Source organism: Guillardia theta (genome assembly GCF_000315625.1).
Source record: "Guillardia theta CCMP2712 unplaced genomic scaffold GUITHscaffold_45, whole genome shotgun sequence".
NCBI lineage: Eukaryota > Cryptophyceae > Pyrenomonadales > Geminigeraceae > Guillardia > Guillardia theta.
The window spans coordinates 81,227-108,444 of NW_005434629.1; the positions used below are offsets into that span (position 1 = coordinate 81,227).

At 53.0% G+C, this 27,218-nt stretch overlaps 11 protein-coding genes across 11 annotated transcripts; 6 read left to right on the forward strand and 5 right to left on the reverse strand.

Moving 5' to 3' along the window:
• Nucleotides 1–1,885: 1,885 nt before the first annotated feature.
• On the forward strand, nt 1,886–3,685 carry GUITHDRAFT_140318 (hypothetical protein; the record flags this gene model as incomplete). The annotated part of the gene is made up of 1 exon (XM_005830466.1): nt 1,886–3,685. The coding sequence occupies one exon, from the start codon at nt 1,886–1,888 to the stop codon at nt 3,683–3,685; it is 1,800 nt and encodes a 599-aa protein (XP_005830523.1).
• A 1,166-nt stretch (nt 3,686–4,851) lies between these two features.
• GUITHDRAFT_110350 (hypothetical protein) lies at nt 4,852–5,498 on the forward strand (the record flags this gene model as incomplete). The annotated part of the gene is made up of 3 exons (XM_005830467.1): nt 4,852–4,910; nt 4,963–5,114; nt 5,395–5,498. The coding sequence occupies 3 exons, from the start codon at nt 4,852–4,854 to the stop codon at nt 5,496–5,498; spliced, it is 315 nt and encodes a 104-aa protein (XP_005830524.1).
• Nucleotides 5,499–5,932: 434 nt separating this feature from the next.
• GUITHDRAFT_140319 (hypothetical protein) lies at nt 5,933–8,379 on the reverse strand (the record flags this gene model as incomplete). Its single annotated transcript, XM_005830468.1, has 12 exons — nt 5,933–5,976; nt 6,032–6,115; nt 6,360–6,463; nt 6,588–6,665; nt 6,716–6,797; nt 6,846–6,918; nt 7,166–7,262; nt 7,422–7,510; nt 7,628–7,804; nt 7,992–8,048; nt 8,203–8,276; nt 8,331–8,379. The coding sequence occupies 12 exons, from the start codon at nt 8,377–8,379 to the stop codon at nt 5,933–5,935; spliced, it is 1,008 nt and encodes a 335-aa protein (XP_005830525.1).
• A 1,046-nt stretch (nt 8,380–9,425) lies between these two features.
• GUITHDRAFT_110352 (hypothetical protein) lies at nt 9,426–11,906 on the forward strand (the record flags this gene model as incomplete). The annotated part of the gene is made up of 14 exons (XM_005830469.1): nt 9,426–9,695; nt 9,775–10,296; nt 10,345–10,392; nt 10,445–10,510; nt 10,563–10,659; nt 10,715–10,765; nt 10,812–10,847; nt 10,892–10,953; nt 11,004–11,030; nt 11,086–11,160; nt 11,210–11,289; nt 11,592–11,622; nt 11,673–11,798; nt 11,850–11,906. The coding sequence occupies 14 exons, from the start codon at nt 9,426–9,428 to the stop codon at nt 11,904–11,906; spliced, it is 1,548 nt and encodes a 515-aa protein (XP_005830526.1).
• Nucleotides 11,907–12,732: 826 nt separating this feature from the next.
• On the forward strand, nt 12,733–15,385 carry GUITHDRAFT_110353 (hypothetical protein; the record flags this gene model as incomplete). Its single annotated transcript, XM_005830470.1, has 10 exons — nt 12,733–13,550; nt 13,598–13,656; nt 13,707–13,747; nt 14,250–14,297; nt 14,345–14,416; nt 14,666–14,731; nt 14,778–14,850; nt 14,905–14,945; nt 14,995–15,063; nt 15,110–15,385. 10 exons carry the CDS (start codon nt 12,733–12,735, stop codon nt 15,383–15,385), a joined length of 1,563 nt encoding a protein of 520 aa, XP_005830527.1.
• Nucleotides 15,386–16,015: 630 nt separating this feature from the next.
• Nucleotides 16,016–16,656, reverse strand: GUITHDRAFT_110354 (hypothetical protein; the record flags this gene model as incomplete). The annotated part of the gene is made up of 4 exons (XM_005830471.1): nt 16,016–16,149; nt 16,192–16,258; nt 16,305–16,421; nt 16,486–16,656. The coding sequence occupies 4 exons, from the start codon at nt 16,654–16,656 to the stop codon at nt 16,016–16,018; spliced, it is 489 nt and encodes a 162-aa protein (XP_005830528.1).
• Nucleotides 16,657–17,921: 1,265 nt separating this feature from the next.
• On the reverse strand, nt 17,922–18,944 carry GUITHDRAFT_110355 (hypothetical protein; the record flags this gene model as incomplete). The annotated part of the gene is made up of 1 exon (XM_005830472.1): nt 17,922–18,944. One exon carries the CDS (start codon nt 18,942–18,944, stop codon nt 17,922–17,924), a length of 1,023 nt encoding a protein of 340 aa, XP_005830529.1.
• A 90-nt stretch (nt 18,945–19,034) lies between these two features.
• On the reverse strand, nt 19,035–19,967 carry GUITHDRAFT_110356 (hypothetical protein; the record flags this gene model as incomplete). The annotated part of the gene is made up of 1 exon (XM_005830473.1): nt 19,035–19,967. The coding sequence occupies one exon, from the start codon at nt 19,965–19,967 to the stop codon at nt 19,035–19,037; it is 933 nt and encodes a 310-aa protein (XP_005830530.1).
• Nucleotides 19,968–23,165: 3,198 nt separating this feature from the next.
• On the forward strand, nt 23,166–23,978 carry GUITHDRAFT_110357 (hypothetical protein; the record flags this gene model as incomplete). The annotated part of the gene is made up of 1 exon (XM_005830474.1): nt 23,166–23,978. The coding sequence occupies one exon, from the start codon at nt 23,166–23,168 to the stop codon at nt 23,976–23,978; it is 813 nt and encodes a 270-aa protein (XP_005830531.1).
• A 683-nt stretch (nt 23,979–24,661) lies between these two features.
• Nucleotides 24,662–25,779, reverse strand: GUITHDRAFT_163787 (hypothetical protein). Its single transcript, XM_005830475.1, has 6 exons — nt 25,722–25,779; nt 25,607–25,673; nt 25,485–25,549; nt 25,386–25,436; nt 24,947–25,144; nt 24,662–24,901 (listed from the first exon to the last, which is right to left on the reverse strand). The coding sequence occupies exons 1-6, from the start codon at nt 25,761–25,763 to the stop codon at nt 24,857–24,859; spliced, it is 468 nt and encodes a 155-aa protein (XP_005830532.1). The 5' UTR covers nt 25,764–25,779; the 3' UTR covers nt 24,662–24,856.
• Nucleotides 25,780–26,616: 837 nt separating this feature from the next.
• GUITHDRAFT_110359 (hypothetical protein) lies at nt 26,617–27,188 on the forward strand (the record flags this gene model as incomplete). Its single annotated transcript, XM_005830476.1, has 4 exons — nt 26,617–26,726; nt 26,804–26,849; nt 27,053–27,102; nt 27,152–27,188. The coding sequence occupies 4 exons, from the start codon at nt 26,617–26,619 to the stop codon at nt 27,186–27,188; spliced, it is 243 nt and encodes an 80-aa protein (XP_005830533.1).
• Between the last annotated feature and the right edge of the window lie 30 nt (nt 27,189–27,218).

A 27,218-nucleotide genomic window follows, 5' to 3' on the forward strand; every position in this document is an offset into this window, starting at 1 on the left:
AATGAACTTGCATCGCTGTTATATTCAAAGGCCGATCTAGCAAGTTTAACAGGAAACTGTTGTATGCACAACACAGAGATCAAGAACACGACGAGCAGAGAAGGACGAGAGAAGACAGAGTCTCAGAGATAGAAGTCTCTAAGTTTACTTGAGGTAAACTACGCACCACGCTTGCTGCGAACGCAAGGGGAGGCAGGAGGAGGAGCGTCGCTGGTGACGCGGCGCTCTAAAAAAAGAGTATCCGGAAACGTATCCCTGACTCCGGATCCTCATGGATACAACAGAAACCAAGAGATGAGAACAAAACAATCACATTGTTGAGCATTCTCCTCCAGCATTGGGAGATCACCATAGCAAGTCCTCTTTCTGGAATGGCAAGCCGCGCAGTCCGACGCTTCTAACACGAATTGGTGTAGGAAACATCTTGGATTCCTTGGCTATCCCGACTGAACTTGTGTTTCTAGCAAACAAAAAGACTATGTCGATGATTTCTAACTGCGTATTTCTTAATCAATCTTACGTTGGGTTGAGCGCTTCGTGAAATTCGAAATCTCTATTTTTGATTCTTGCTCTTGTACACCGGGTAGCAGACCCGTTTATCGAGAGCATACGAATAAACCAAACTTCACTTCCAAAATACCCATTAGCTTAAATCAAATATTTGTGGGCATAGATGGCGTCTAGGGAGCACAAACAACCACACACACATTATACAGGTATAACACATTGAAAGAACAAAACGCGTGCACGCCGCATCTCGAGAGTGACCAGACCAGCTACATGCATCAGGAGCACTGTGCACACTGAAACTTGAAAACTGTTGTGTTAAGTATCTAGGTTGCGCACTGAAACTTGCAGGCTGAGGCCCATGTAAACTGGCAGTTCAACGGTCCACAAAGAGAGAACGAAAAATTCAAAATCTGCCTGAACGGATCGGACAAGCTTGACACGCGCCAGTGGCCAGCGGCTGCCGCGCCGGGGGTGAAAGATGATTGGAAAAGAGGCTTGGTGAAGCCTGAGAGAACTTCGGAAAGGGCTTGGATCCTGTTTCGGGAGACTTTGTATTGTTGTTGATACCAGGCAACATGTAATCCTCGGAATTCTGAGTCAAGGCTTCTTGGTGATGATCAGACTTTTTTGACTGTATAATAAACAGACGCTTGCTTACTTCATACTCGATCCATCTGAGATCCGACGATCATCATCTGCATTTATCTTTCTGGAGTCGTGAGAAACTTCTTCACAGAGTCAACGAGTCAATTGTTTGCTATTTTTCCAATGACGATGATTGCTATTCCATCCGGGTTGCAACTTGTATACAAAGGTTGAACATGCCGTGAAAGTTACTCCGACAAAGCCAAAGGCTTGACCCTGACGTGACTGTCCGAGCCGCACAGGCCTAACCATTGAACGGCGACTGTCAGTGTAGTACCCGGGCCGGGACAAGTTGTGACTCAGTGTGGCGGCCCCGGAAACAAACTTTTAGTTAAAATACGGGAGTAGGAGCAGGAGCAGGAGCAAGAGCCAAAGTTAAGTTTCAGGGAGCAGGAGCAGGAGCAGGAGCAGGAGCAGGAGCAGGAGCAGGAGCAGGAGCAGGAGCAGGAGCCATGCAGGAGCAGGAGCAGGAGCAGGAGCAGGAGCAGGAGCAGGAGCAGGAGCAGGAGCAGGAGCAGGAGCAGGATGAATACGCCCTGATATGAGGGTTTCAGCAGGAGGAGGAGTGGAAAGCGCATTATCAGTTTGTGTTTTATCATTAGGGGGCACGTTGGAAGGGTTTGTAAAGGTGGATAGAGGCAAAAGTTGTAGATATGACTACATTGTAAATATGAGTTAGTACGGACTTGCATCCATTTCAATATTGAGATTCTGACAACGAAGCAGACGGATGGGCGATGAATCTTGGTTCAGAGCTCGCGAAGAAATCCTTCGGCAGAAGAACTTGCGCGATATCTCACTTTTTTCGGTAACTTGCCCAGCTCAAGACCATAGTGGCAAATCGGTTTTTATACCATGCCAAGCTTTAGCACCAGCATTAGAAACATCCTTTCGGTCGTCCAAAACAGCAGAAGGATATTATCGCGGCAACGAAACGGCAGAGCGCTGGATGCCACTGGAAGATGCTTGCTTAAATATAGAACCCTGGCCAAGAGTTGAAGGTTATGATTATGATACCTGCCGGCTTGGGCAATCGTATCAAACAAGTATTTTACCCCAACCTTCCTGGCACGGAACTGGAAACAACGAAGCTTTCCACGGATTTCCTCCCACTGCACATGATGGAGTCAGCACGGTCAACTCACTATCGCAGGATCTTTCTGATGATCAGTCTGGGATCTATGATCTTTCGGAATCAGATAAGAGCTATCGCTCGGTTCCCATGTCAACAGTTGACGAATTGGAGAGCTCCAGTCATTCTGATTTGAGCGATTTGATGCTCGGAGATTCTGGCAACACTGAAACCATCGTGGATCAGATTAACAAAGATGGTGAGGCTCATAACGATGATCAGGACCAGGCTCTCCCCTCGTTTCTTTCTCCTGAGAACAATTCCTTGCGCATAGTGTTCCGTGTCGACAAACAAGCCAAGCCGTGCTCGTTTTGTAAACAGAGAAAGTTGAAGTGCAGTCGGGTTAGACCGTGCGGGAGCTGCTCGACGAGGAAGAGGGGGGAACTTTGCGATGCGTCAATAAGTCTGATCGAAAAAGCTGATATGGCAAGCATCGTTGAACGACCTATTCAGTTTCGCAGAATTCTCGAATTTGCTGACAGCAACGGCTTTGCCACGACAATGTTGGCAGCCAAGAGTATTGGTGTGAACCACATGCTTGTTCGGAGGCTCTGGGAGAATGGGCTTGACACGAATCACATCATGAGTATGCTGGTCAGAATGCCTCCCAACGTGAAGCAAGCTATCAACAATGGATGCGATATGATGAGCAACGCATACCTGAAGCTGCTTGCTAAGACGAAGGGAAAGATTGCTGCTCCATGCCCACAATCGACCATGCATGGCCGAAGTTCCCTCATCTTCGAGGACGCGGAGGAGGAGGTCTTGCACGTTCAGCAGTTGATAGGGCACGGCTGCTGGCTAATGGTAAGCTTTGACCCTGAAACCGGGCAAAGGACCCGGTGCTCCGTGGGGCCTGACTATTCAGATTCCATGTTGGGGATACACAGCGAGGAATTCATGTCCAGATTCGCACTCAACGATCTCTGCATCCCCATGACGGAGATTGACGCCTTCTGTATAGTGATTCACAACATGTTGACCGCTTTGGAGGAGACCAACTGCATCTACATCCGATGTGACCGAAAGGTAGGGGCAACGCACACCCCCTTCATCAGAAAGCATTCGATGATCCGAGAGGACGACCGGTGGGGGAGGAACATCCGCCTTATCTTCTCCTACGAGGTTGAGACCCCACAGTCCTTCGACTTCATGCTCGAGCATCTGCCCGAGAAGGTGCGGCCTTTTTCCAGCTTCCTGGGGGACTCGAGGAAGTTTGCTGAGATTGAGGAACGTCACAAAAGCGACATGCAGTTCCGTGGGAAGATCGTCCACTGGAACAAGTCGAGCAAAAATAGAAAGCGGCTGCAGGAGTTTGGGGAGCACATCAGATCACTGTTCGAGAAGGCAACAAGCAAGATCAACAAAGTACACGACAGCATTCATGAAAAGATTTGACACTTTACGGTCAACTCAGCCTCAGCACTGGCTGAGTGTTCAATCACTGTCACCCGAGTCACGAGGATCGAACTTGAAGCAGTCTCACTCACCCGAAACTTGATTGAAAGCTCACCCGTTTCCCGGGCCGCCGGGCCCGTGACACCCGGTGACCGCTGAGCCGGGCCGGGCCGGACTCTCCGGGATGCCGCAGATTCCGGCGGGTCCGGCCCCGGTGACTGTGACTGTGCCGGTGTGATGAGGCGGCGGCCGGGCCGGCTAGGCTTGGCCCGCCGGGCCGGCTGAGAGGGCCCGGCCGCCGCGAGGAGCCTCCGGGGGAGTCCTGGTCACGCCACCGTGTGTCGGTGACCAGCAAAGCGGCCGGTCACCCATCTGAGTGACTGATGATAAACGGGGCCGGGGTAGGTTGAATAAAAAGTTGATGCGTCAGTTGCCGTCACTCGGAGTCAGTCACGGTGACAGCCACCGAGGCTCGCCGCCATTGAACAGAGTCCGGTTGCCCGGCAGTGCGGCCCGGGCGACCTGGGACCGTGACTCGGAACTTCGGAAGCCGAGCGACGGTGCCGGGCCCGCCCCCCTGCAAGGCTGGCCGAGCCGCTGCCCCGGCCCAGTGCAGTCACCCGGCCGCCGGCCGGGCCGGGCACTGACAGTGCCGCGACTCCGGCCGCGACTGCGGCACTGGCGGCACTCCGGGAGAGATGTCAGAGGCGGGCTCGGACCTGAGCCCGAAATATCACCACTGGCTGAATGGGGGAGTGGAAGGGAGGGAGGAGGGAGGAGATGAAAGAGCAGAAGCAAGCAAGAGATGATTTAAGTTCCATCAGAGGAGAAGAGATCTCTACTGAAAAGATGGAATGGATTGAAAAATGTGAGATCGGCAGGCAACATCCGATTTTTCTTTGATTCGGGCAAGTTGCCGACGTCAAATGGAGGCGGAATAGAGCTCGAGAGAGATTATAGGGATCTTGATGCATCTCGAGACAGACAAAGAAATAATCATGTGTTACAACATCGCTTATCTTTCTGACCTTTCTCTTTTGACAAGCATTTCCAGGTGGTTGCGTGATAGTATGTTCTCCTTGATTACACAGCTGCATCAACTCCCGCAGTTGTTGGGGTATGAGACCATTACCCAAGGCAGGGCCGAACTTACACTGCTCTACAGAATGGGGCCTCCTGTCATGAAGGATTGGGATGACTTGGAAGAGCCGGGAACCGGAGCAGGGTAACGTTGCCCTCTGCACATCACGGTCTCGTCTGATGTCGGGTATGCGCAGGAACTGGTACTATCCTGTACTGGACAGCGAGGGGTCGACAGTCTGCTATGAGTACATGAGTATCAAGCTGCAGAATCCTGAGATGCAGCAGTGGGGCTGTCGGGGAGAGTTTCCTGGAAGCGAGTTCCGCAGAGTCAGCCCCACACCATCAGGTGAGAAGGGAGGAGGAGGGCGAACGTGGAGGAGGAGGAGGGTAGAGGGGAGGGTGGGAAAATTGAGAGGGCACAACAAGGAACGATTGAAAGGAAGGGGGGCATCGTGGTGCACGGAAGATTGGTACAGCTGTAGAGGAGGAGTGGCGATTGAGCCAAAGGGGAGCGGAGAGCGGAGGAGAAGAGTGTGTGGTAGGTTGAATTTGAAAGGGGGTGGTGCGATCTTTGCTAGTTCGGATCGGTTCCTGAGAAGACCTGTCTTTGCTTGACTAGTCTGCAGGACGATCAGTCTGCGGGTCGAGAACCTGGGACTCGTCAACCCTTCAGCATGGATGTCAGGAGACGGTGTACTGGATGCCTTCGGCACATCCTCGGAGCATGTGAGGTCCTGGTTTTGCTCATAGAGGGGAGATGCCGAAGTTTTTGTGTGATGGTAGTAATCTTTCTGCTGTGTAAAGTAAACGATATTTCGCCGCTTCTTGTGAAGGAGCCGGATAGTTTTCTTGGTTGAGGGAAGTTGATGTTCTATCTCATCTGAGTTGCTCGCAGTCCAGCCGTCGATAGTTGGTCACATGACTTGCAAGGTGCACAAGAGATTAGTGAGGCTGAAGATTCAGCTGCATTCGATGAGAATGCTCGAGGGAGATGAAGTAGGATAGCAAGAGGTCAAAGACGTCGCTCGTGTTTGCGTGCTGCACGTTACATATCCAGCAGCAATCGAGCAGGGGAGGGTGACGGGGTCGACGAGAGTGAGGGAGGAGCGAAAGTTCAGAAGTCGGCAGGCAGACACGCGTAAGGTGACGAGAGCAGTTGCTTCATCAGACAAACGAAGGTCTCTGACCGATGAGGATCCCTGTATCAGCTGGACGAACAAGTCAGACGCCTGGGGTATTGGAGGGGACGTCCAACTTTCTTACCCGCTGCCACACACAGAACGCTCTTGTCTCGCTGGGACTTGTCGCAGATCACGGCTCCTACGTCGTTGACAGCCTGCGAATAACCTGCGGCACTGACATCAGCCCATGGCACTCATGAGGGGGGAAACAGACGATGGAAGGCGAGGGGGACGATGATCGAGCTGGAAGACAGCGAGAAGGACAAGACTGTTCCGTCCTGCCAGAGCAACCAAGATATCAGTAAGGAGTCCTTGCTGGTTGACAGAGCACATACAATCGAGCTGCTGACGAAGGTTCGAGCATCGTCGCCCATCACTTCACTTATGGCGCTCACACAGCCCTGGCTCACGAGTCTCAACGGGTCTGCCTCGGAACAAGACAAACTTCAAGACCTTGTGAAAACCGTCCTTGAAGTCTTCCGATGCATGGGCAGAGACAAACGACTTCTCGTTCCTGCTCCACATGTTCAACAAAAACATCACATTCTTCAATCCTGTCTCTCGCGCCTTGCAGTATCCTGTCCTGTCTTGTCCTGCCTTCTCCTACCTCTATCGCTACATCATGCGCGAAGCATCACCTGATGTCATACACGAGTATCGGGCCCTCCTCACACCCTGCGATTACGTAGCTCCCGAAGGGTTGGATGGCCACAAGGCTGTCAAGTTGAGGTAAGTCGGCAGCACTTCTACTCCTCACCTCCTTCACTTGTGTCGCTGCGCGTTGTCGAACGTCTTGGGCTTCAAGTCTTTCGAGTTCGAGCTCCACATCTTCAACCCTCCAGCAGAACCTGAGCAGAAGGCCTCAACACGGCAGAGGAGGGAGGTGGAGAGGTCACCGGCAGTGAAGAAGAAGTCTCCTTGGCTGTCAAACTTGAGATCGTTGATGGACACCCAATCAGCATTTTCAACCTGCGTTCAGGTGAGGTTAAGTGAAGAGTCTCGTCCTCCCTCTTCTTATGAGCACCACAGCCATCATCTCCTTGGCCGAAAATCTCCACCTCCACCGCAATCTCAATCATCGTGGCCATCATCATCGCCGTCATCGTCGTCATCGTCGTCATCATCATCGCCACCACCACCACCACCATCATCATATCACCACCACCATCAGTCAAACTATCTCTCCTTCCCATCGCTTCCAAATGCTTCTCCTCACCCTCATCGTTGCTTCTTCCAGTCCTCCGGAGCTATTTCTCTGCACCTCAAAAATATTTCCATCCTCTCCCGCAGACAAAACTCTCATGCCGCGCGATCTGTGACCAGATATCAGCACCTCTCATCCTATTGGTCCAACCACACCCTCCCCTTGCGTTCTTCCTCCTCTCCCCTCCCCTTCCTGTCCCCTCTTTTCCCTTTCCCGTCGCTTCCTCTTGCCATCCATCCTCCTCTTCCCCTTCTTCCAACAGACGCACTTGGGATCCAACGAGATCGCACTGCAGCTGCACGAGTGGAGCGGCGCTCCTGCTCCTTCCTTCGCGTATGCCTCCTCGCCATGAGAGACCTGTTGGTATCGGTCAAGGAAGGCAGGGAGCGAGGAAACAAGCAGCAGGAAGTGCTGGAAGGTCGAGAAGCATCAGGGGATGCAACAGGCAACATTGAAAGAGAAAAGGAGGATTACCCCCCAGAGCTCCAAACTCTCGTCCTCTCCTGAATCCATTCGCGCCTCGCTGAGTTGAGCATGCAGGGAGTAGACGCTTCCCTTCCTCGTCCCAACCCACAGAGGAACGCCAGTCTCGTAGCTGACATGCGGTATGCTCTCGATGCAGCTCACACTAGCGTTCAGACTGTAGTCTTCCTGAGAGTATCGCGCTGTGTCAATGCAGAAGAAGAAAGACAAGGGGGAGGTGGAGGAAGAATCTGGGAAAGAAGGACACAGAAAAATGGGGCAGCAATAGAAAGAGTGAAGGTGAGCGAAAGGAAGAGGGAAGGGGAAGGGGAAAGGAAAGACAGGGAGGAGAAAAGAGGAGAGAAGATCTACTTACCTGCTTCATCAACAGGTTCGCATGCCGAGTTTCTCCGAGCAGACCAGCATTCCAAACCTTAGGGAGGGAAACTATCAGGGAGTTTGATGTCATCAGGTAAAGTAGGAAGCATCAACAGTATGTGGGTATAGAATGAAGCGAATAGACATCAGGCGGGACTCGTGGTGTTGACAGTCTGTGTTCTCTGTCAAGAAGGCTTTTCGTCACTTACACGAATCTTGTTGATGGGCTCGTCGTGCGTCCCGGATATGACAATGTTGCCCCAGCTTCCATCCTGTCTGGCAGCTGAAAATCGACAGTGTCAGAGGGCAACGACACAAGTGCTTCTGTCCTGCACACCTCCAGAGAGAGTTGATATCTTCACGGCTGCATTGGACGAACAAACCATGTCAGAAGCATTTCTCCAACAACTACAACTCTACACTCCTTGCAGTTTGAAATGATGGAGTCATTGTGTTTCCATAGTCCATAAAATATTTCAAGAGAGAACGATAAAGTTCTTTGTTGTCGATTTGTGCCGGACTTTATCCTATCCTACAGGATCCCAAGGCTTCCGAAGTTCGATGGGAATCGGATTTCACAATCGATGTCTCATAACAAGACCAAAGATAAGGTGGCGTAGCTCATATCTGATCTACATTCCATTCATTCCTGAGTAAATATGTCTCCGTCGCGATCCTTGCCCTACCACTTCCTCCTCACTTCCCACTGCTCTCAACAAAGCAGCACTCAGTCCTTATATCTCCTCTCCTCATGCCTGTTGGCGTGAACGAGACTTCAACACTCACTTGCTACACTCTCAAGAAAACTCGCATCTTCAGCCTCCTCCACCATCTCACCTGATGTTCGCACTCCCGCATGGTTGCCAAACGAGAAGTCGGCGAGCGGTGGAGGCGGCATGGCAGGACGGGATGAGAGGGGATGAGGGTACTCCTTTGGCAACATAGAGCTCCCCTCAGAGTTTTAAGAACCCTGGGGTCTGCAGAGGGGTGGGGTCAGTTACGCGTGTGGATGGTACAAAAGGATACGTTCAGGGTGGGGTAAAAGCAGGTCAAAAAGGGGGGTCATCGTTTTTCGAGGAGTTGGTGATTCTGGTAGTCAAAGGGGTGGGGTAGGAATGGCCCGGGCGGGCCTTCTATTGGCCACTCAAGAGGATGGATTGGGAAGGGCAACGGGGGCGGGAAGATAATATTGCCTAAAGGTGTGATATTTCTTAATTGACATAATAGGAAAAAATCCATATGATCTGACCTTTGTCTGACGTTACTCCTTTGTATTATTGCGCCGGGTACCCATCCTATACCCCAGAACCTTCTTGCATTCACCTCTAAGATTAGTAGAAGACCTAAGAAAAAGGCCAGCTTCACCCCCTCCCTCAAAATTAAAGGGGCACAGCCTCCGTCTACCCAGTCCTCTCTCGGCAGAAGCGTGACCATGGCCCGGAAGGAAGAAGCCCCTGCGGCCCGGGCGGGAGGAGCCCCCGGCATGGAGGCGGAGGGGCTAGCAGATCCCGCCATGGCAGAGCCAGCCGAAGATGCAGACGTCGTCCAAGACCCCAAGGCCTCACCCAGCGCAGAGACTAGCGCCAAGGAGCTGCCAGAGGGCGAGGGCAAGCCCAAGGCAAATGGCAGCGAGGCGACCGGCAGCTCCAAAGCCTCCAAGGATGGCGCGAATGACACCAAGAAGGAGGAGAGCTGTGCTACGGTGAGTTTGTCTCTTGTCTGAGATCCCTTGTCTCTCTTTGTCCGGCACGGGCCTGCCCTGACTCTGGCTGTATGCGAAGGACGAAACGAAGAAGAATGAGGAGGGAAGCAGCAGCAACCAGGCGCAGAGCGGAGGGACGAGCAAGAGCGTGCCTGAAGCCCAGCTGGACGATCAGCCTCGTGACGTGACATGCAAGTGCGGCAATACGGGCCTTTACCTCAAAAGGAAGTACCATGACCTCCCGGCGATCGAGATCCTCGAATGCAAGGCCTGTCAGGAGACGGTCGCCGTCTGCGGAGCATGCGGGGCGAAGATGAGCTCCGAGGGGGGGCATCTGCGCAGGCATGTTCGCAAGCACATCAAGGAGTCCGAGGAGTACCGTGACCAGTCAGGAGATGCCAAGGAGAACATGGCGAGCCGACTTCGTGGGCACAAGGGAGCCAACGGAGACTCCCCAGCCCCGGCCAAGAAGCAGAAGGTGGAGGGGAAGGAGCAAGAGAGCACAGGAGAGGGCACCCCGACCGCGTCGAAACCCTCCAGGAAGTCAACCTCCAGTACCCCTGGCAAGCCGAGGATCCGTGCTTGCTTCGACTGCTCCAAGGTGATGGCGATGGGTGGGAGGAAGGTGAGGAGGTTGATGTGTGCGCAGATGAAGCTCAGGTGCGATGGAGAGCGCCCTTGCTCCTCGTGCATCAAGGTGCGAAGATGCTTCAACTGCAGTTTGACTTGTGTGCTCACCTGGGAAGCAGAGTGGGAAGGAATGTAAGGAGAAGCCCCCCAAGACGCCTGATGCCAACGCCAAGGTTGTCAGCAAGGTGCGGGGACTTGCTCTTCTGGTCTCCCTCGCTTGCTGATCTTCTACGGCAGTCCCCAGCCACTCCTGCCCCTCCGTCGGAGACCAAGATGCACAGATCGAAGGCACTGCACGACAACGACGACTGGTGCAGAGTCTGCAAGCTCGGAGGTCTGTATGCTCGTGCCTGCCTCCCCTTCATGTGCGCGAGCTCACAATGAGGCAGGCGACCTGCTGCTGTGCGATGGAGCGAACTGCAGATGGTCCTTTCATTTAGGTTCTGCCCTTCTGTTGCTGGAAGCTACGGGTGACGCGATTTTCAGACTGCCTCTATCCTCCTCTCAGCAAGCCCCCTTCCGGTGAGGTTTCAGCACCGCTGGTCTCCAATCTGACGGCCCTGCAGGAGAATTCCTCTGCCTCAACTGCCAGGACAAGAGGCTCAATGACAGCAGGCCGCCAGTCAAGGTCGCCCGCACCCTGAGCCCTTATCATGTGCGACGCTGAACATCTGCCAGGTCGTCAAGCCGAAAGCTCCGAAGGAGGTGCTTGCATGCCGCAGGCTGTCGGGAGACGTTTGTTGATCTCGAAATTCCTCAGGCTCAGACCTCGGGCGCTGACTCGCCCGTCCCACCTGTACCGCCAGCTATTCCCCAGTCGGACTCTCCCAACGATGTGAGAGTAGCTGGTGCGGGCATGGCAAGCAGGCTGACGGGTCTAGCAGATGATAGACCCGTCCAACATCGCTCTCAACCACGGGATCTTGAAGGACGATGCCACTGTCTGGTGTACGATCTGCAACAGGTGAGATGCAGTGAAGGCGCAACTGAGATGTCAACCGGGTTGCGCAGAGAGTTTCGTTCTGCCTGGGCATTTTCCCAGCACGTCCGCATATCGAGGAGGTCCCTACTTGCACTTATCATGTTCCAGTCCCAACGATGTTGCAAACAGGCACGGTGGTGGGCGAGCAAAACGTGGAGAAGGGAAGAAATCCAAGAAGAAGTATGTCTTGAATTGTTTGAATCTTTCCTCTGAGTTTGATGTCTCCCTCTCTCTTCCCCTCCCTGCTTGTCTCTTTTCCACCTCCTTTCTCGCTGTGCTTTCAGGCTGCTGCAACAGTCTGGATCAGGAAAGGATGTAAGCTGTCCTTGTTTCCCACGTTCCCCGCAGACCTGACGCCTGTCCAGGCCGACCAACTTGACGACGGTGAAGAAGACACCGAAGAAGAGCTGGAGGACAGCATCCTGAACGAGAGCACGAGTGCTGATCCGCCTGAGAAGGAGACTGGCGATGGCAAAGACACGGACGTCAAGGTAACCTGCTCCTGCTTCACCTCACCTACTCACAGCGACTCCCTTTACTAGATGAAAGATGCTGGGGAAGTCGTTGCTGAGATCAATCCTCCTCCTCCTCCAGAGTGATTGGACAGATTTCTTCTTCCCTTCCCCCCCTCCCATCCTCCCCTGCGTGCACTTACTGCTTTCCGAGTGCATGCCATCATTCAAATTGATTTTTGAACTGAGCTCCCGCCGGTCGTGAGCCGCGTAAGACTTAAGTGACTGAACATTGAACCCCAGCAATAAACTGGGTTCTCAGACCCTCTCTCCTCCCTGATTGCCTTCAGCTCGGGGCAGCGACCAACGTCCCCACAAGACTCTCAGTCCGATCAAAGTGACTGCCTAACTTTGAGTACTAAACTGAAAGGAGATCACCTATCATAGTATCATCACGTCACTAGTAGTGCCACTCAGCCACGGTCGGACTGGCACTGACCGTCCGGGGGCCTGAAGCCTTTCCGAGCCCGCCGGGCATTTCAGTGACTGCTGGGCGGGCTCGATTGGAGGATCGTCGGGGAGACATGGAGTGGTGGGCGACGAGGGGAGGAGGAAGAGGAGCGCAGGGAACGGCATTCACAGGTGAAGCATGTGAACTTATGTGTCGATGCGTCGCTTTGTTTGTCTTGGATATGATAAGAATGTTGGGTCAAGGCAGAAGAGTTTGGTTTCCTCGAAAACGTCTGATCACTTGATGAGACGGAAGATCTTTGAACAAGCAGTTTGTATTGCATCTTGATTTGATCAAGACAGTGTCTTAGAGAGGTCTCAAGTTAGTTCAAAAGTGTCATGAGTCTGATAGAAGTTGAAGGTTGCAGCTGACGAGACCATGTTACTAGGGGTAAGACTGAGATGCGACCGGAGGCTGATCCCGTCGTGGTGTGGATCCCAAAGGATAAGGCGGTACAGGACCATGGAGCACAGGATGAGTCTCAATCACCTGCCGCCTGTCGCAGAGATAGAATGGAATTCGCTGTCTTGTTTTCCCTCCGCTACAGAGCAGGGGGCGATGACAGCTTGCCTGAATGGCGACGTGGAGTATGCGGTACCTGAGCTTGTGCTGGGCGAGGAGGTCAGAAACTCATTTGCTCTTTCTCTGCAGATTCTGTTCGTCTCTGGTCTTGCTGGGATACTTCTTGCTCCGAGCTTGCTCTCCGTGATGGAGAAGATCTCGAACTTTGTGATAGACAACGACGAGCTTGACTCGGTTTCTGTTTCCTCCATCACTCGCGTTGACCAGTTGAGAGTGAAGGAGCTAGAAGCTGGAGGGGTTGAGGGCATTGGAAGGTCGAAACCTGGAGACGTCAATGAACATGAACATGCATGTCACCATGACACGATGAAAGTACTCTCGGAGTGGGGAGTGATAAGGAACAGCAAAGCAGTCAACCCTTACGACAGTGTCCTCCCCACTGAAAACCGTCTGCTCCTGCTGCTTCGTTGCAAGTCCCGTTGGACTCATGGGTTTGGACCGAGTGTCGCATCATGCTGGGACGATGACGGCGAGTCTTCCGGCATGACTTTGCCAGAGTTCGAGCTGAGGATGATCGTCGAGTCCTTTGGCAGCGACGGAGCTCGGGTGAAACTGGTGGGGATGAACGACAGAAGGGGAGTGGTGCTCTCCTTGTCCATGAGAGAGCAGCAGCGGGACGGATGGGACAGTCTGCTGAATGCACACCTGACATCGGCCCGCGAGAACGAGCTTGGCCTGCTCTGTCAGGCTGTGAGAAGGTGAGGACTTCTGCAGTCATGTGATTCGTTTAGCTGCGTGAAAACAGGTCGGTGCTCTCGCACTCTCTCATGTACAATATAGCTGGTGGAAGTGACATCATGCAAGGTTTGCTAGCAATGTGACGATCCAGGATCTGACGATATGATTCCTTCCAGTCTTGTCGTTGTCCCTTAGTGAAGAGGGATTCACAAACATCGTGAAGGACCGACCATGGTAGCAAATTTTCCGTAGCAAAGAAGCAACTGACAATTTCCCAATCCTTCTCGTCCTTCTTCACCTTGGTCCTCGACTTCGCTTCTACCGTCTCTTCCATCTTCTCCTTCTCAATTCCCCCCATGATCGGCCGTTCGTTTTTCTCCCGTCCATACTCTCCCACATTCATACATGTCATTTCCCTTTCTCTTGTTTGCATTCCTCCTCCTTCTTGTCTTCCTCTTCCTCTTCTTCGTCCCTCTCCCTCCCTCCTCCTGCTCTGTCCTCCTGCAACGACAGGAGGTTGCGGGTAATGAGTCTGCAAGAGTCCCAAGTGAGTTTCTTTGCCTCGGGCAACGTTCCTGACTGTTCCTAGGTGAGCAAGGAAAGAGTGGATACGAGAATTCGAGAGCTTCAGGCGAGGAGGATAGGGATTGGAAGAGGAAGAGGAAGAGGGAGGGGGAGGGGAGGGGAGCGGGGAGGAATTTCTCTGACCATGTTTCTAGCCGTTCTTGCGGAAGCTCAATGGGATCAGAAATGACAAGAGAGCTGAGGTGAGATGTATTGAAAGAGAGGCCGTTACTGATCTGGTGGCCACCAGACTTGTCTCTGTCTTGTCGAGGATGCTTTTGATGAACATCCTTCTCCTACCATGCTTGCTCTTGTCTTGCAGGTGATGAAACAAAACGAAGCAGAAGGAAGGGAGGAAGGAAGGAGGAAGGAGGAAGGGAGGCAGGCAGGCAGGGAAGGGGTGAGAGAGGGAGCGAGGACAGATGGCCCTATTACGAATGATTCTTTCATGGAAACCAGAGGGGTTCTGCTGTGGGCGATGAAGACCTTTACAACATTGCCGGGTCAAGGAGGAGGCCACGAGCTGTGAGAGTGAGAAACGTCGGCGGCAGCTGCTGACTGGGGTGAGCAGGGGATACTGAGAACTTTCTCCAACAACGAGAGAAAGTTCAAGACGGCAACTGCCATGGAGCCGGAGGTCGCGAGTGACGATGCGAGGGTGCGGGCATGACCTGCTATGAAAGATCTCCCTGCTCATGGCCAACGTGGCGAAAATCAGAGAAGATGCCATCGTCCTCGACCCTTTCTGCGGATCCTGTGATGACCCCCGATGACCCCCGATGGAGAGGGAAGCTGACCTGCTGCCGTCAGGCTCGCTGCTGCTTGCTGCTGGTATCATCCTCCGAGGGAGGGTGAGGTGGCTAGTTTCTAGTGCTTTCCAGCTGATGGTTGCAACCTTAGTGCCAGCTCTACGGTTACGATGCGGATGGAGAGATCATGGGGATGTTGGAGAAGATCAGCTCTGACTTTGTGAGGCAGAGACGGCAAGGCGATGTAGCTGATGGACTTGTATCAGGCCCATCACAGCATAGCGCCTCCGACGATAAGAAGGGCTGGCATCGAAACCCTCGGGCAGGACTCAGACTTCCGGAGATTGAAGTTCAATGCAATCATCACTGACCCTCCCTATGACATGAATGCTCAAATTCTTGAGAGTGAGGACAAGAGGAGCAGGAAAAAGAAGTGGAGGGAAGTGGAAGGGCAAGCAGACAGTGGTCAGCGAGTCCCGATGCTCATCAGATGTCTCTTGGACATCGCGCACCAACGGTTGACGAGGTTAGAGATGCAGTGATCCTGCCAGAGCTGATGAAACGTGATCAGGCAGGGTACACTTGTTTTCTTCCTGCCGACAAGAGGTGCAGGGGTTGAGTGGACGATAGATGGTGATTTTCGATCTCAATCTCACTCGCTGACGTGCTGCGAATCTAGACGATCATCCTCTTCCTGGCCTTCCTTGCGGCACCTGGGTTCCCTTGCGACCCCCAAGCTTCCTGTCACTGACATGCAAGTGCCCGCAGGATGAAGGGACGTGGCGCTATAAAAGTCTTCGAGTCGTTGCTTGCTTCCCGCAGACGTTTTCAGACACATTCAAGAGGTTGTTTCCTGTGAGGAGAACCTGTCATGATCGCAATGACTTTGTTTTGGAAGATGGCTCATAGTCATGGAGCGAGATTGAGATATCCCTCCGCTCGCTATCCCACCAGTGTGTCAATGTCGTTAATGAAACAGTGTATCATTCCCAACCACCACGCCTGGGGTGTGCTGTGGAACAAATGTCGAACCTCCCGAGCTCCATGGAGTCAAAGATACCCTCACTTCCGTGAAGATGCTCCCCACTCCTTTGCTGCTACGACTCGTAGTAGTATGTAGGTAGCAACCAAGGGACAGATGAAGGAGGAAGAACAAGGGGAGAGGGGAGGGTTTACTCCATGCTCCTCGATGCATTTGAGTGGGCGCTCAGCCACTGGCTCCTTGGCTTCAGATGTTCTCTCCTAACCTCCCTGTACAAGATCCCTGGCTCTCCCTTCCTGGAGATCCCGAGCCTCACCGTCGATCCTGATCCCACCATGACACACGATAACGTCGAGCAAGCATTACCTTCTTCTCCCAGCAGAGCGCGAGCCAGCAGGCTCGGGATGTCACCGGAGAAGCTCATCTTACCGGACTGGGGCTACATGCTTCAAGGTTCGCAGCAGCAGGGACAAGATTACATTGTTCATGAGCTCGCGCAGGTCGAGGTCGTCGACGAAGAGGATCGAGTCTCCTATCTGCACCTTACCGTCTCTCTCCGCTGGCCCGTCCTTTGCCAGGCAGATGACTACCGCTCCCTGACAACCCTCGCGTCAGCCTCTCCCTCTCCTGACTGCGCTCGAGAGCGTGTTGAAGGGATACCCGTCCTTCAGCCAGCATCTGCGAGTCGAGCCCCATCCCGATTCCGCACGGCGAGGAGAGAGGCCTTGACTCGTGCAGAGGACCTCTCTTCTTGTGTCTCGTCTCGCAGCAGCTCAGGTTGAGCAAGGAGTCGCTGCTCTCAGGCGCATCATGGCTCTCGGCGGCACCCATTGGATACAACCTGCAAAAAAGCAGAAGCTAGTCATCTGCTGCTCCCATTGAAGCCCTTGCTCCTATGGGGAGGAAAGGAACCTTGCATGGAAAACTTTTGAAAGCACAAAATCTCCCTCCCTCCCTCCCCTCCTCCGTCTTTGTCATAGCATCATTCCTTCTACTGTGTCGTGTCTCTTAACTACCTGCTACCACTATTCCCTTGCAGTTTCGAGGCTCTGCCTGGCTTGCTCTTCCTCTCTTTCTGCAGGGCTCATACTCTCTCGTTCATCCGAAGTTAGCATGATGCCATGAAGCGCGGGGGAGCCTGCTATGCTGAGCGCGGCTTCAGTTTGAGTAAGGACTGTATCAGCGCCTGATTGCGATGGCACTACCTTGGCGGTGACTACCGGCGGTGCGGCCCCGTCTGCCCGCGCCCCCCGGGCCCCCCCGGGCCCCCCCGGGCGCCGCACGGGCTGTGACGGGAGTCACTGAGTCACTGAGAGTCCGATGATCGGATCACCGGGTCTGGGAGTCCGAGCCGCCTGTACCGCCCGGCATTGCCCGGTGCCGCCAGAGAGAAAGCACCGCCCATTCTGGGGTCAAACCTCCGACTCGCACGTGCCTCACGTTTCTCGTGTGTTTTGTTGAATTTTTTAATTTTTTGTGATTTTCAGAGAGAGTTCTTGGTTCGGATTCACATGTTAGTGTGAAATGAACTGAGCAAAAAAAATATTTTCTTATCATTATATTCGGTCAACAGAAAACTGATTCATACATCTCGGAGTGTAATTAATAAATAACATTTCTTCATGACACATCGCGCATGTGTCCATCTGCTTAACTCTTATCAAGTTTTCTACATACTCAACATCAATGAAATCTTGCATGATCTTGTCAATGCATTACTCACATAATTTCATACAAGATGAAAGTATCTCAACGCTCTATATATCGGATGTTTATTCGAATAGCAGAGTCAAGTTTAAACATTTCTCACTACAGAGCCATCTAGCCAACACATCGCAGTCTTGACAACCCTCAAGTTTTTCATTTCCTCAGAGCTCACTAACCTGGCTGAAATCAAATATAAGAATCACCAGTTATCTGATGCTGAGTCTTGTGTAAAGGATTGACACTGTAAATGTTGAATGGCTGCTTTCAGTCATGGTGATCCAGGCCAATCCTTCTTGTGCTATGGCGCAACTTTGACAGTCTTTCATCCGATGACCAAACTCCTGCACTCCGCTGGTCTCGTCATTCCTTGACAATGGACTTCGCTGTCCTCACAAACATCCACATGGTCTCGGGTCAAGCCCGACCACGCACACTTCGCTCCCTTCCTCGCCGCCTCTCCATCCGTATCTCGAAAGCGCGTCCTCGTCCTCCACCTTGCTTACCCTGAACCTCTCAACATTGTCCTTGGGGACGACAAAGACGATCTCAAGCTTCCACTGCTCCCATCCTTCGATGCTCAAGGAATCCAGGCAGTCCGAGAAGTACCGCAGCTTCAGGTCATGAGCCTCTCTAGACGTCACCTGCACAAACCGCACTAACTTGGAGCTCCAGTCTACAATCACAGCATCATATCCTCCCTGGTTCCATGCCACGGGCTTCAGGCACACGCGCTCCTTGCTATTCTCCCCAGCCTCATAAACATCTGTTGGATCAAAAGACTCCACTTCGCACCTTGACCACTCAACATCTCCTCCTTGGATGGTGGTTAGCTTTAGCGGTCCTGGCATTTGCTTTATCCGAGCAAAGAACAGCATCTCGAACAACACTCCCCGTAGTACTGGGTTCTCAGCCATGTTGGTGAGCTCTTGTATTTTCCTTACGAAGGACTCTCCAAGCTTCTCCGCTAGCTCCGTGGCAGCAAACCTGCTGACAAGCCCCCAGTACACCTTCTTTCCAATACGGTGCTTCCCATGCAGTAGATTCACAAACCGTTTCGATTGCTCACCAGTAGAAAACTCCATCAGGCTCGGAAAATCGTCCACATCGCTCATCGCATCACGAAGGCTTTCGATCGCTTCCTCTGTCGTATATTCGAACATGAGCCGGCATGAGCCCCCGGCTACCCGATACTTGGACTCGACTTCTCTCGTCCTTCTCTCTTCTTCTGTCTCACGCCTTCTCGTTTGTTTTCTCTTGCCCAGACTCGTTCCCATAGCCTCAGCCACACTCATGTACAGCAAGTCGTACTTAGCGGCATCCTGGTACTCCTCCAGCGTCCAAGAGTAAACCTTCATCTCTTTCACCTTTTCTATTCTATCTTGCTCGTCGCTCTTCTTTCCTCGAGAAATCATCGATGTAGTGACGGCAAGTCGCCGATTCTCCCTGTCAAAGTTGCGCCATAGCAGGCAAATGCTCAACACAACATCATATTCATGCACCCCCTACACGTAGCCGTCCAACGAAACAAGATACTTCCGTCGCTTGTCAGTCCATCCCTGAAGAATCTTCTTCACCCCGCTGGCCACCTCGTCCGAAGACAAGTCGCATCTCCTTTGTTGCCCATCGACCACTTGTATACAACTGACGATCCCCAACTTCCACAGCCGCACGAACATCACACACCACCCTTCCTCAATGCTTTTTGATAGTATGAAACATATCGTCGTCGTTGTCTTCCCCGTCCCTGGAGGACCCAAGATCCAACCCATATATCCTTCCTTGCAAACTTTCTCCTCCAGGAAATCCATCTGCTCATTGAAGCCATCCCTGCAGTAAAGCACCACCTTCCCTGCTGTCCCAGGGTTCCAGTTCATGATCGATCGATCGACACTAAAGAGTTTGCGATTCTCCTCATAGCCCAGCTCACTAGCATCCAACGGTGTCTCCATCCACTGAATCCCGTGGTTAATCTCTTCCTTCGTTAGCCGATCTTGCTTTTCCTTTCGCAGGTCCTGCTTTTCCTTTCGCAGGTCCTGCTTTTCCTTTCGCAGGTCCTGCTTTTCCTTTCGCAGGTCCTGCTTTTCCTTTCGCAGGTCTTCTTCTTTCTTTCGCAGGTCCTCTTCTTTCTTTCGCAAGTACTTCTCTTTCTCCTCGACATCCCTCAATATATCCTCCCAGTACCTCTGGCCCGCCCCCTTGTCAAGAAGCTGTATCCTTATGCCAGCCTTCTTCGTCTCCAAGACCTTGAGCTCCTTGGCGATTCCCCGTGCTTCCTCTTCTTCCTCATCTATCTTCTTCGTAACATTCTCCAATTTTCTCTCGACCTTGGCTTGTTCTTGTCGTAGTCTTGCCTCCGCGATATCCTCCTCAACGTCCTCCAGGTCCATGTTTGCATGCGGCACCCCTCCCCCTCCTCGAATCACCGCGGGAATCATGTGCTGAGCGCATCCGCGCGGGAAATGCTGTCCAAGAAGTGCACATGCACATGTGGTCAGAAGCACTAGTCCTGCAATACTTGAAACATTGAATCAACAAGACCTAACGTCCGGAACAAACCTGCTGCAATCCTCAGGAGACCCGATGTCATGCTGCAATCAACCGGATGTCCTGACCTGACCGTGTGATCAAACAAAAACAAAGATCACGATGAAGTGACGGGGAAAGATAGAGAGGAGAGGCCGAGCAAGAACAGAGGGCAGAGCGCGGAATACGACCGAGGAAAGGGAATGGAGAAATACAAGAAGTAAAGTAGAGCTATGCGATCTAGGTAGGATTCAACACATTTGTTTTCTGTCAGGTTTATAGTTCAAACTATGAATCTAGTACTAGGGGTTTGGGGGGGTGAAGGCGTGTAGAATTAAAACATTTTAGAAGGTACCAGGAAACGATACTGAGCTACAAAAACATCCCAAATCACTGAGTCACTATTCACGGGTTTCAAATATGGTTTTGAATTTCAACAGTACAAAATCTCAACTTGCGCGAACTTGATCACCGTGACGGCCGTGTACTACGGTAGTCACTTCACTAGCCAGTGACCCGGCGGAATGATTTTCCCATTCACCACCTCGAGTCAGTTTGAAAACCGTATGATAGGACGAAAACTTGACCCGGCAACGCGGCGGTGCCAGTGACGGGCCTGGTGCCAGCCGGCAACTTTAGTTCAGAGTCTCAGGGGGCCGGGCCCCCGAAGGCCCGGGCCCCGGGCGCCGGGCGGGCACTGTATGATCCAACAGCCAGTGTGACCGTCGTCCCGACTCAATGGCAAAACTTGCCACCGTATACGGTCGGTGGCACCCGTCAGCGGCAACCGTATGGCGCATCCGAGTCCGACTCAGTCCCGTCTCGGCGATGCGGGCCGGGCCCGGCTCACTGAATGGCACCGTGCCACGCCGGTGGCCCCGCCGGGCCCCGGGGGCGAGTCCGGTCACGGCCGGGCGGCTCCTCAGCCTCACCGAGTCAACCGTTGCCACCGTGACCGGCGTCCCTCGGGCCTGCAGTCCCGGCGAGTCCGTCACTGTCGGAGTGCCGCCCGCCGCGCCGGCGGCCCGCCGCCGGGCGGCCCGGCCGGCGTGCCCAGGCTGACGGGAGTCAGTGAGGCTCAGCCTGACGGTGAGGTGTGATCCGGGGCGTCACGCCCTCGGAGTCGACGGACTCGGCCGGGAGGCGAGCGGCCTTCGCCGGCGGGGGCGGTACCGTCACGGCCGTTGACTGCATATTGGATTTTTACTAAAGCCTGTGACATAGGCTTTGAGTCCGTTCAGTAAAGGCTCACGGTGATAAAAAGATAAAACTTGAATGGTCGCCGCGCGTCACTGTGACGGCCGCGTCCGACCGTCCGACGTCACGGGTCGAGTCCGGGCCAGCGATCAGAGTCGGTCAGGCTGCCCGGCAGGAACCTCCGACTCGCCTCGGAGGCTCCCGGCTACCAGCCCGGGCTACTCAGTAGGCTACTCACTGATGAGTGGCAGGCCCTCGGCCGAGCCCGCCGGGGCCCGCCGGGCCGGGCCTGATTGCCGTACCCGTGCCGTACCCGGACGGCACCCGGTGACCGTACTACGCCGCCGGGGCGGTTCCACGGTCACTGGCCAACTCAACTTGAAGTTCAATAAAGCTTCTCGCCGAAGTTCAACGGTTTGTTTACTTCTACCTTCAAGTTTTACTCAAAGTTGAGTTCAATCAAAAAGCCGAGCTCCGACGGCGACTCAGGACTACCCCGGCGAATCCCAGACATCCGCTTCGAGCAGGGTGGGGTGGTAGAAGTAAACAGTCGAACGGTCCGAGTCAGCGCGGCCAGGGCTTGCCCAAAGTTACCACTGCGATCAGTGTGGGGTGGGTCCTACGGAGGATGCGGAGGGGGGTCCCTGTCACTTCCCGGCGGGCACCGACGGTCCCCCCACGGTGGCCAAAATCAGTACCGCTCCGTCCGAGCCGCATCACCCGTCCGTCACAGCAGCTGACTACCTACCACTGAATCTGAGAACGGTGAACGGTACTACCCACCCCCCTTGGGACTTCCGAAGGTCTGAGTCGTTGGACATGTCGGAACTTGACCCGGAGGTGAAGTGGTCATATGGAAGTCCTATCAGACTACGAATTTGGGGCAGTAGCATCATAGGAGCAACTCAGTGAGACCAAGAAAAGTACCTTATGGGGTGCTAGGAACAGGTCCTATGAAAAATATGTCCTAACACCACAACAGACTCAGACCCCCGTTTGAAAGGCACGACTCGGCTGCAGTATGACGGGTCATCACGGGTCCTAGGGGGTGTGTGTGTGCGTCCTACGTAGTACGGTGGGTGTCCCTGTTTTGTAAACTTGATACCAAGCAGACCCCTAGAATGATGTGGTTCATGAATATCTGGGGTCCATTCTGTGGCTGTCATACCGGTGATTTTACACACAAGAACACCGGTGGTCTTGCTGCAAACGAAAATGTAAAGAAGATATTGTGGCGTAGGGGGTAGGTAGTAACTTGTCGAGCACAGGAAAAAGAAAAGATGCTCGAACGGGAGCGAAAGAGTAGGGTAGGGTAGTTTCGGTAACTTAGTGGTACCTTCAGGAGGGGTGGTACCGCACCCGAAAGGCAACTTCGATGGGGGTCAATCAAGGTCAAAGTTGATTTCTGTTCGCAGGGAGGTGGGGTACGAGAGTGAGGAGTCGAAGTGCTGACCAAGGGTGGGTACCATAAGGAAAGGAGGGTAGGGTGTCACACGGAATATAAAGGACGGGCCTCAATTGGTATAATGGGTGGGGTACAAAGTATAGCGGTAGGTGGGGTACAAGCAGCACTGGACATGTGGTGGGGTACTACCAATGACCTCACTGAGATGGGTGGGGTGGGTCGGCAGGGTTGGATCCAGATATCAACTTGCATTCCGCGTTGTCCTGTGCGGTGACGTCGGATCCCTCTGCTGCCCTCTGCTACCCTCTGCTACCCTCTGCTGCCCTCTGCTACCCTCTGCGCTTGCTCCTCCTCGGCTCTGTTCCTCCAGACGTCCTTCCTCCTTCCTCCCTCCTATCTTGTTTCAACACTCGATTCTTCTCCAGTCACACTGCATCAAGCTCGCTGTGATCTTCAAGTTTGAGACACCACGAATTGAGGTCAGAGAATTACCTGAACCACAAATCCAATGGAAAGCTTGCTCTTGAATCAACAGATCAGTCTAGGGGAAAATGGGCTATTTGCAGGAAATCGCCTGCCTCTGCTGCAGGCATTTGAACCCCTTCAACCGAAACTCGCTCCTCTCCGTCAGCCCAGCTTCCTCTTGGATTCTGCTGCCCCCTCCATCCCTCCTCCCTCCCAGGTGATACAACTTGGCCTGACCCTCGAGGACCTTATGTACATGGCCCTCAACCCTCTTCCCGACCGTCAGCTCTCCATCCCCCAGCCGCTGCCGTGCTCGCCACCCAGCCCCCTCATGGCCGTAGCGAAGCCCGAGGCCGTGAGGCCGCAGGCGTCCGAGGAGTGTGCGGACATGGTGGAGGAAGCCGACGAGGAGGAGGAGGAGGGCGACGGGGAGACGCTGGACAAGCGGGCAAGGCACAGCATCGCATGCAAGTCAAAGTCTAAGCTAACGCTAGCGGAGAAGCTGGAGATGATCCGTCTAAGAGACGAGTTACAAGTGTCGCAGGCTTACCTGGCGTATCGTTTCGGCAAGAGCCGGTCTGCCGTGTCCAAGATTCTGAGGGTGGAGAATATTGCGAAGCTCAAGGCGCTAGCAGGGGCAGGCGTACACCGCAGCATAAGGCGATGCTCGTCCAACCATGACTCGGTGCTGGAGCAGCGGGTGCACGAGTTTGTGGAGAACAATTTGCACATCGAGAAGCGTCGCGTAATGATCCGAGATTATGCTCAAACGGTAGCGACTCAGATGGGGCTATCGAACTTCAAGGCGACGCGGAGCTGGATCGGGCGCTTCATGAAGCGTCATGGATTCAAGTGAAGACAGCTTGTATGCTGCATTCACGACCTTTGTTTCTTGTTGGTTTGATAACGCGCTGAGAATGATTTGAATGAGTAGAAGTTTTTTTGATTGAACATGATTGTAATTTTAGTGAGCCTCGACTTCTAATCTTTGAACTGAATTGCTTCCTTTCTTCGATTGCCTTGCGACGCTTACAATTTGGAAGACACTTCAATTTATCAGCAGACAATCCTTAGCAGTTCTCAAATTCCTCCTAGGTTTGGTGTGAATTTCCGAACACGTCCCTTTCCTGTCATCCCCGGAGGCTTCATTTGTTGCCTTGCCATTCGACAGATCCGAGACCGGAGGAGCTGCAGGTGTTGCAGACCTCTCGATGAAAGTGGCTCAACTTTCGAGGTGAAGACTGCATCAGTCGAAGACAACACTACGAACATTGAAGTCGTACTTATCTCGAATCGATTGTTCAGACGCTCTCATGTGTTGTGAATCTCGTTAACATTTTATGAGTTCCCTTTAGCTTCTTTCACAAAATTCACAGTCTACATCTCAGCACTAACTGCGCGGCAGAGAAGATGATGCCTTGATCTCGCCAGTGAGTTCCGCCCACCGCTTGCACAGCGACACAGAGAGTCGACAGCCCACAAGACAACCAAAGTTCGTAAGGTCTTGCAGGACGTCGGCGCTCTCGCATACTTTTTTCTCTCGTCTGCCACTCAAAACTTCCAAGACAAGAGAACGCGCCTCATCGATGCAAGCTGATTCGATTTCACAATCGAAGCTCACAGGATGAAGGAAGAAAAATGCCACAGGTACAAACATTGCTCATGAAACATTTGCACGAACATGCCACTCCAACTCGTACGGCCCCAAGTTGTGGCGGTAAAATTGAACACATTCTACTGTTTTGATGCCTGCTCGAAGTCTTCAACAAGCTCGGGAACCTGCTACCTGTCAGAATCTCCGACAAATCCCTTCCAAACATTTACATCGTCGTCGTCCTTCGCGTCTCCGCTGCCTCCTGCGGCCTGTCCCGGGCCAGTGAACTGCTCAGCAATCTTCTTCAAGTTCTCCAGGTTGTCAGGTCCAAGCTGGTTGATGATGCCGGGAAGAAGATCCTGGAGCTTCTTGTTCTCGGCAGTGCCGCTGATGACGTAAGTGTTGGCACCGATGGAAGCTTGGACTTGCTGCCGACCCATGGTGAGTGCTACAAATTAAACTAGGAGGAACAGGAGCCAGGAGGAAGAGGAGGAGAGATTTTGGCTATCATAGGTTAGAAACCTCTCAGCATATCAAGGCCTCCCGTAGTGTTAGCCAGGAGTGTTGGGGAACATAAGGAAGGTTCAGGATGCATTTATCTACATTCTGCCTGCTGGAAGTGTCCCCGGGGAAGAGAAACACACGGGGAGGAGGGGGAGAGGATCTTACCTTGGGGTTCTTGAAATGGATGACTGATCCGTTGTCACGGAACAGATTGACCTGTGCGAGGTTGAGCAATCGACCCGTCGTTGCACATTAGTGCTTCACCTCCTCGATCCCTGGGATGTTGTTCACGCCGAGTCGTTTCAAGGTGTTTTGAAGGCGCTTGTCGTCTGCCAGCAAACGAATGAGACTTTCTGGTGCTCGCAATGAGTTTGCAACGAGCCTACCTGTGGTGGCTGACTTGTGGACTGCCTTTTTCTTTCTACGAACTGAGCCCTTGCCACCGGTTCGGACCTTGACGCCAGTGTCAATCTCTGTTCAATCCAAGAGTGATTCACTTACAGAGGCTTTGAGCTTCTCTAACTTGTCTTGATCCACTGGCATATCTCTGTCTTCACCAATCGTCAGAAGATCGCAAGTGCTTCACATTTCGATTGACAAATCACAACACCAAGCTTTCGGCTCTTGCCGAAAAGCAGTGCACCAAAACTTCCTCTCGATTCGCAGTACTCTTAGTATTTCTTTCCCCTTAGCATATGCCATGCATGCTGTGAAGCGAAAGTTTGGTATCTCTCCTCTCACCGGGCTGAGGCTGTTTCGACTCTTCCCGCTTCAAATGCTGATTTTCTTTCCTAGCCCAAATATAACAAGCCGCCTTTCTATGCTTCCTGCATTCACTCCTTCTGCTCTCCCTCCCTCCTCCTTCCTCCCTCTTGTCTGCTCCACGTCTTCTGCTCTCCTTCCCCATAATCGCAGGCGGCGCGTGCAGCTTGATTGAGTAAAAAAAAGGCGGGAGATCGGGGGTGGTCAGTTGGGGGTGGGGACTAATGAGCAGGTATGGTAGGTGGTGAAGTTTCCACGGGGTAGGGTCCACAATCCTTTGCAACAAGTTTCGGTTATCTACCAAACTGTCTGTTTTTATTTTATATCAATCAGTAAAATTAGCAGTAATATGCTCAGTATTTTGGACAATTCCAGTCCTCGATCTGATGTGAAGGATCATGGGGGGTGATATCAAATGGGAGTGTGGATCAGGGGGGTGGTATGCGATGGGGGTGGTCATGTTGCACGACAAAAATCTTCGTTCGATCAAACGTTGAAACTTCAGAACTTTGGAAGTTTGATGATACAGAACTTTTACTCCAAGTTTCAAACTGCATCTGCACAAACTTTGGGGGGCCAGAGCGGGGATGTGATGCCCTGGCTATTTCCGGGAGGATTTTAGTGCACCGCCGAAATGTTCGAGCTGTTGAAGCAAGAGATGCTTATGGACGACCGCATGGCGGGTATGAGCAACGTGAGCGAAGGCTTCTGGATGGGCAAGAACAAGATCAGAACCCCGGGCAGGTGAGATCCTCTCCTTTTCACATCTCTTGCCCTGTTGCGTTGTCGGGGGATGGCGGGAGCTGAAAAAGTGTTTGCAGGTCCGGAGGTTGCAAGTATTACTGTGACAGGCAAAACTTGTCGAACGTGAGTGTCTTGTGTTTTGCTCCTCCCTCTTTGTTTCGAAGATCTGCCAGTTCTCATGGGTGTTCTTGATGTCCTTGTTGTGATCATTTGCCATCCCTGATGGAGGGATAGAGTGATGTTCGGGCGTCGTTGCGAAACCCTCTCCTCTGCTCTGTTCGATGCATCATCTCCTGACTTGCTGCGACTGACTTGCTGATCTCCAGGGGTTCATGTCGACTGAGGGCTCCTTCAGCCGTGCCGGGCACCCCCACTGGTGATGTTTGCGAACTGTTGCTCCATGGAGGCTGACAGCAACTGTGCAGGGACGGGCGCGGATCGCACTACGACATCATGCACTAGGATGTTTCAGCTACAGATATCTGTCATGTC

Bases quoted from the DNA above. Each gene is read 5' to 3' on its own strand.
- GUITHDRAFT_163787 (XM_005830475.1), bottom strand. From the start codon at position 25,763: ATGCCAGTGGATCAAGACAAGTTAGAGAAGCTCAAAGCCTCT. The intron at 25,550-25,606 runs GTAGGCTCGTTG...GTTTGCTGGCAG, and splicing joins CCACAAGTCAGCCACCACAG to ACGACAAGCGCCTTCAAAAC. The intron at 24,902-24,946 runs GTAAATGTTTGG...GACAGGTAGCAG, and splicing joins ACGCGAAGGACGACGACGAT to GTTCCCGAGCTTGTTGAAGA.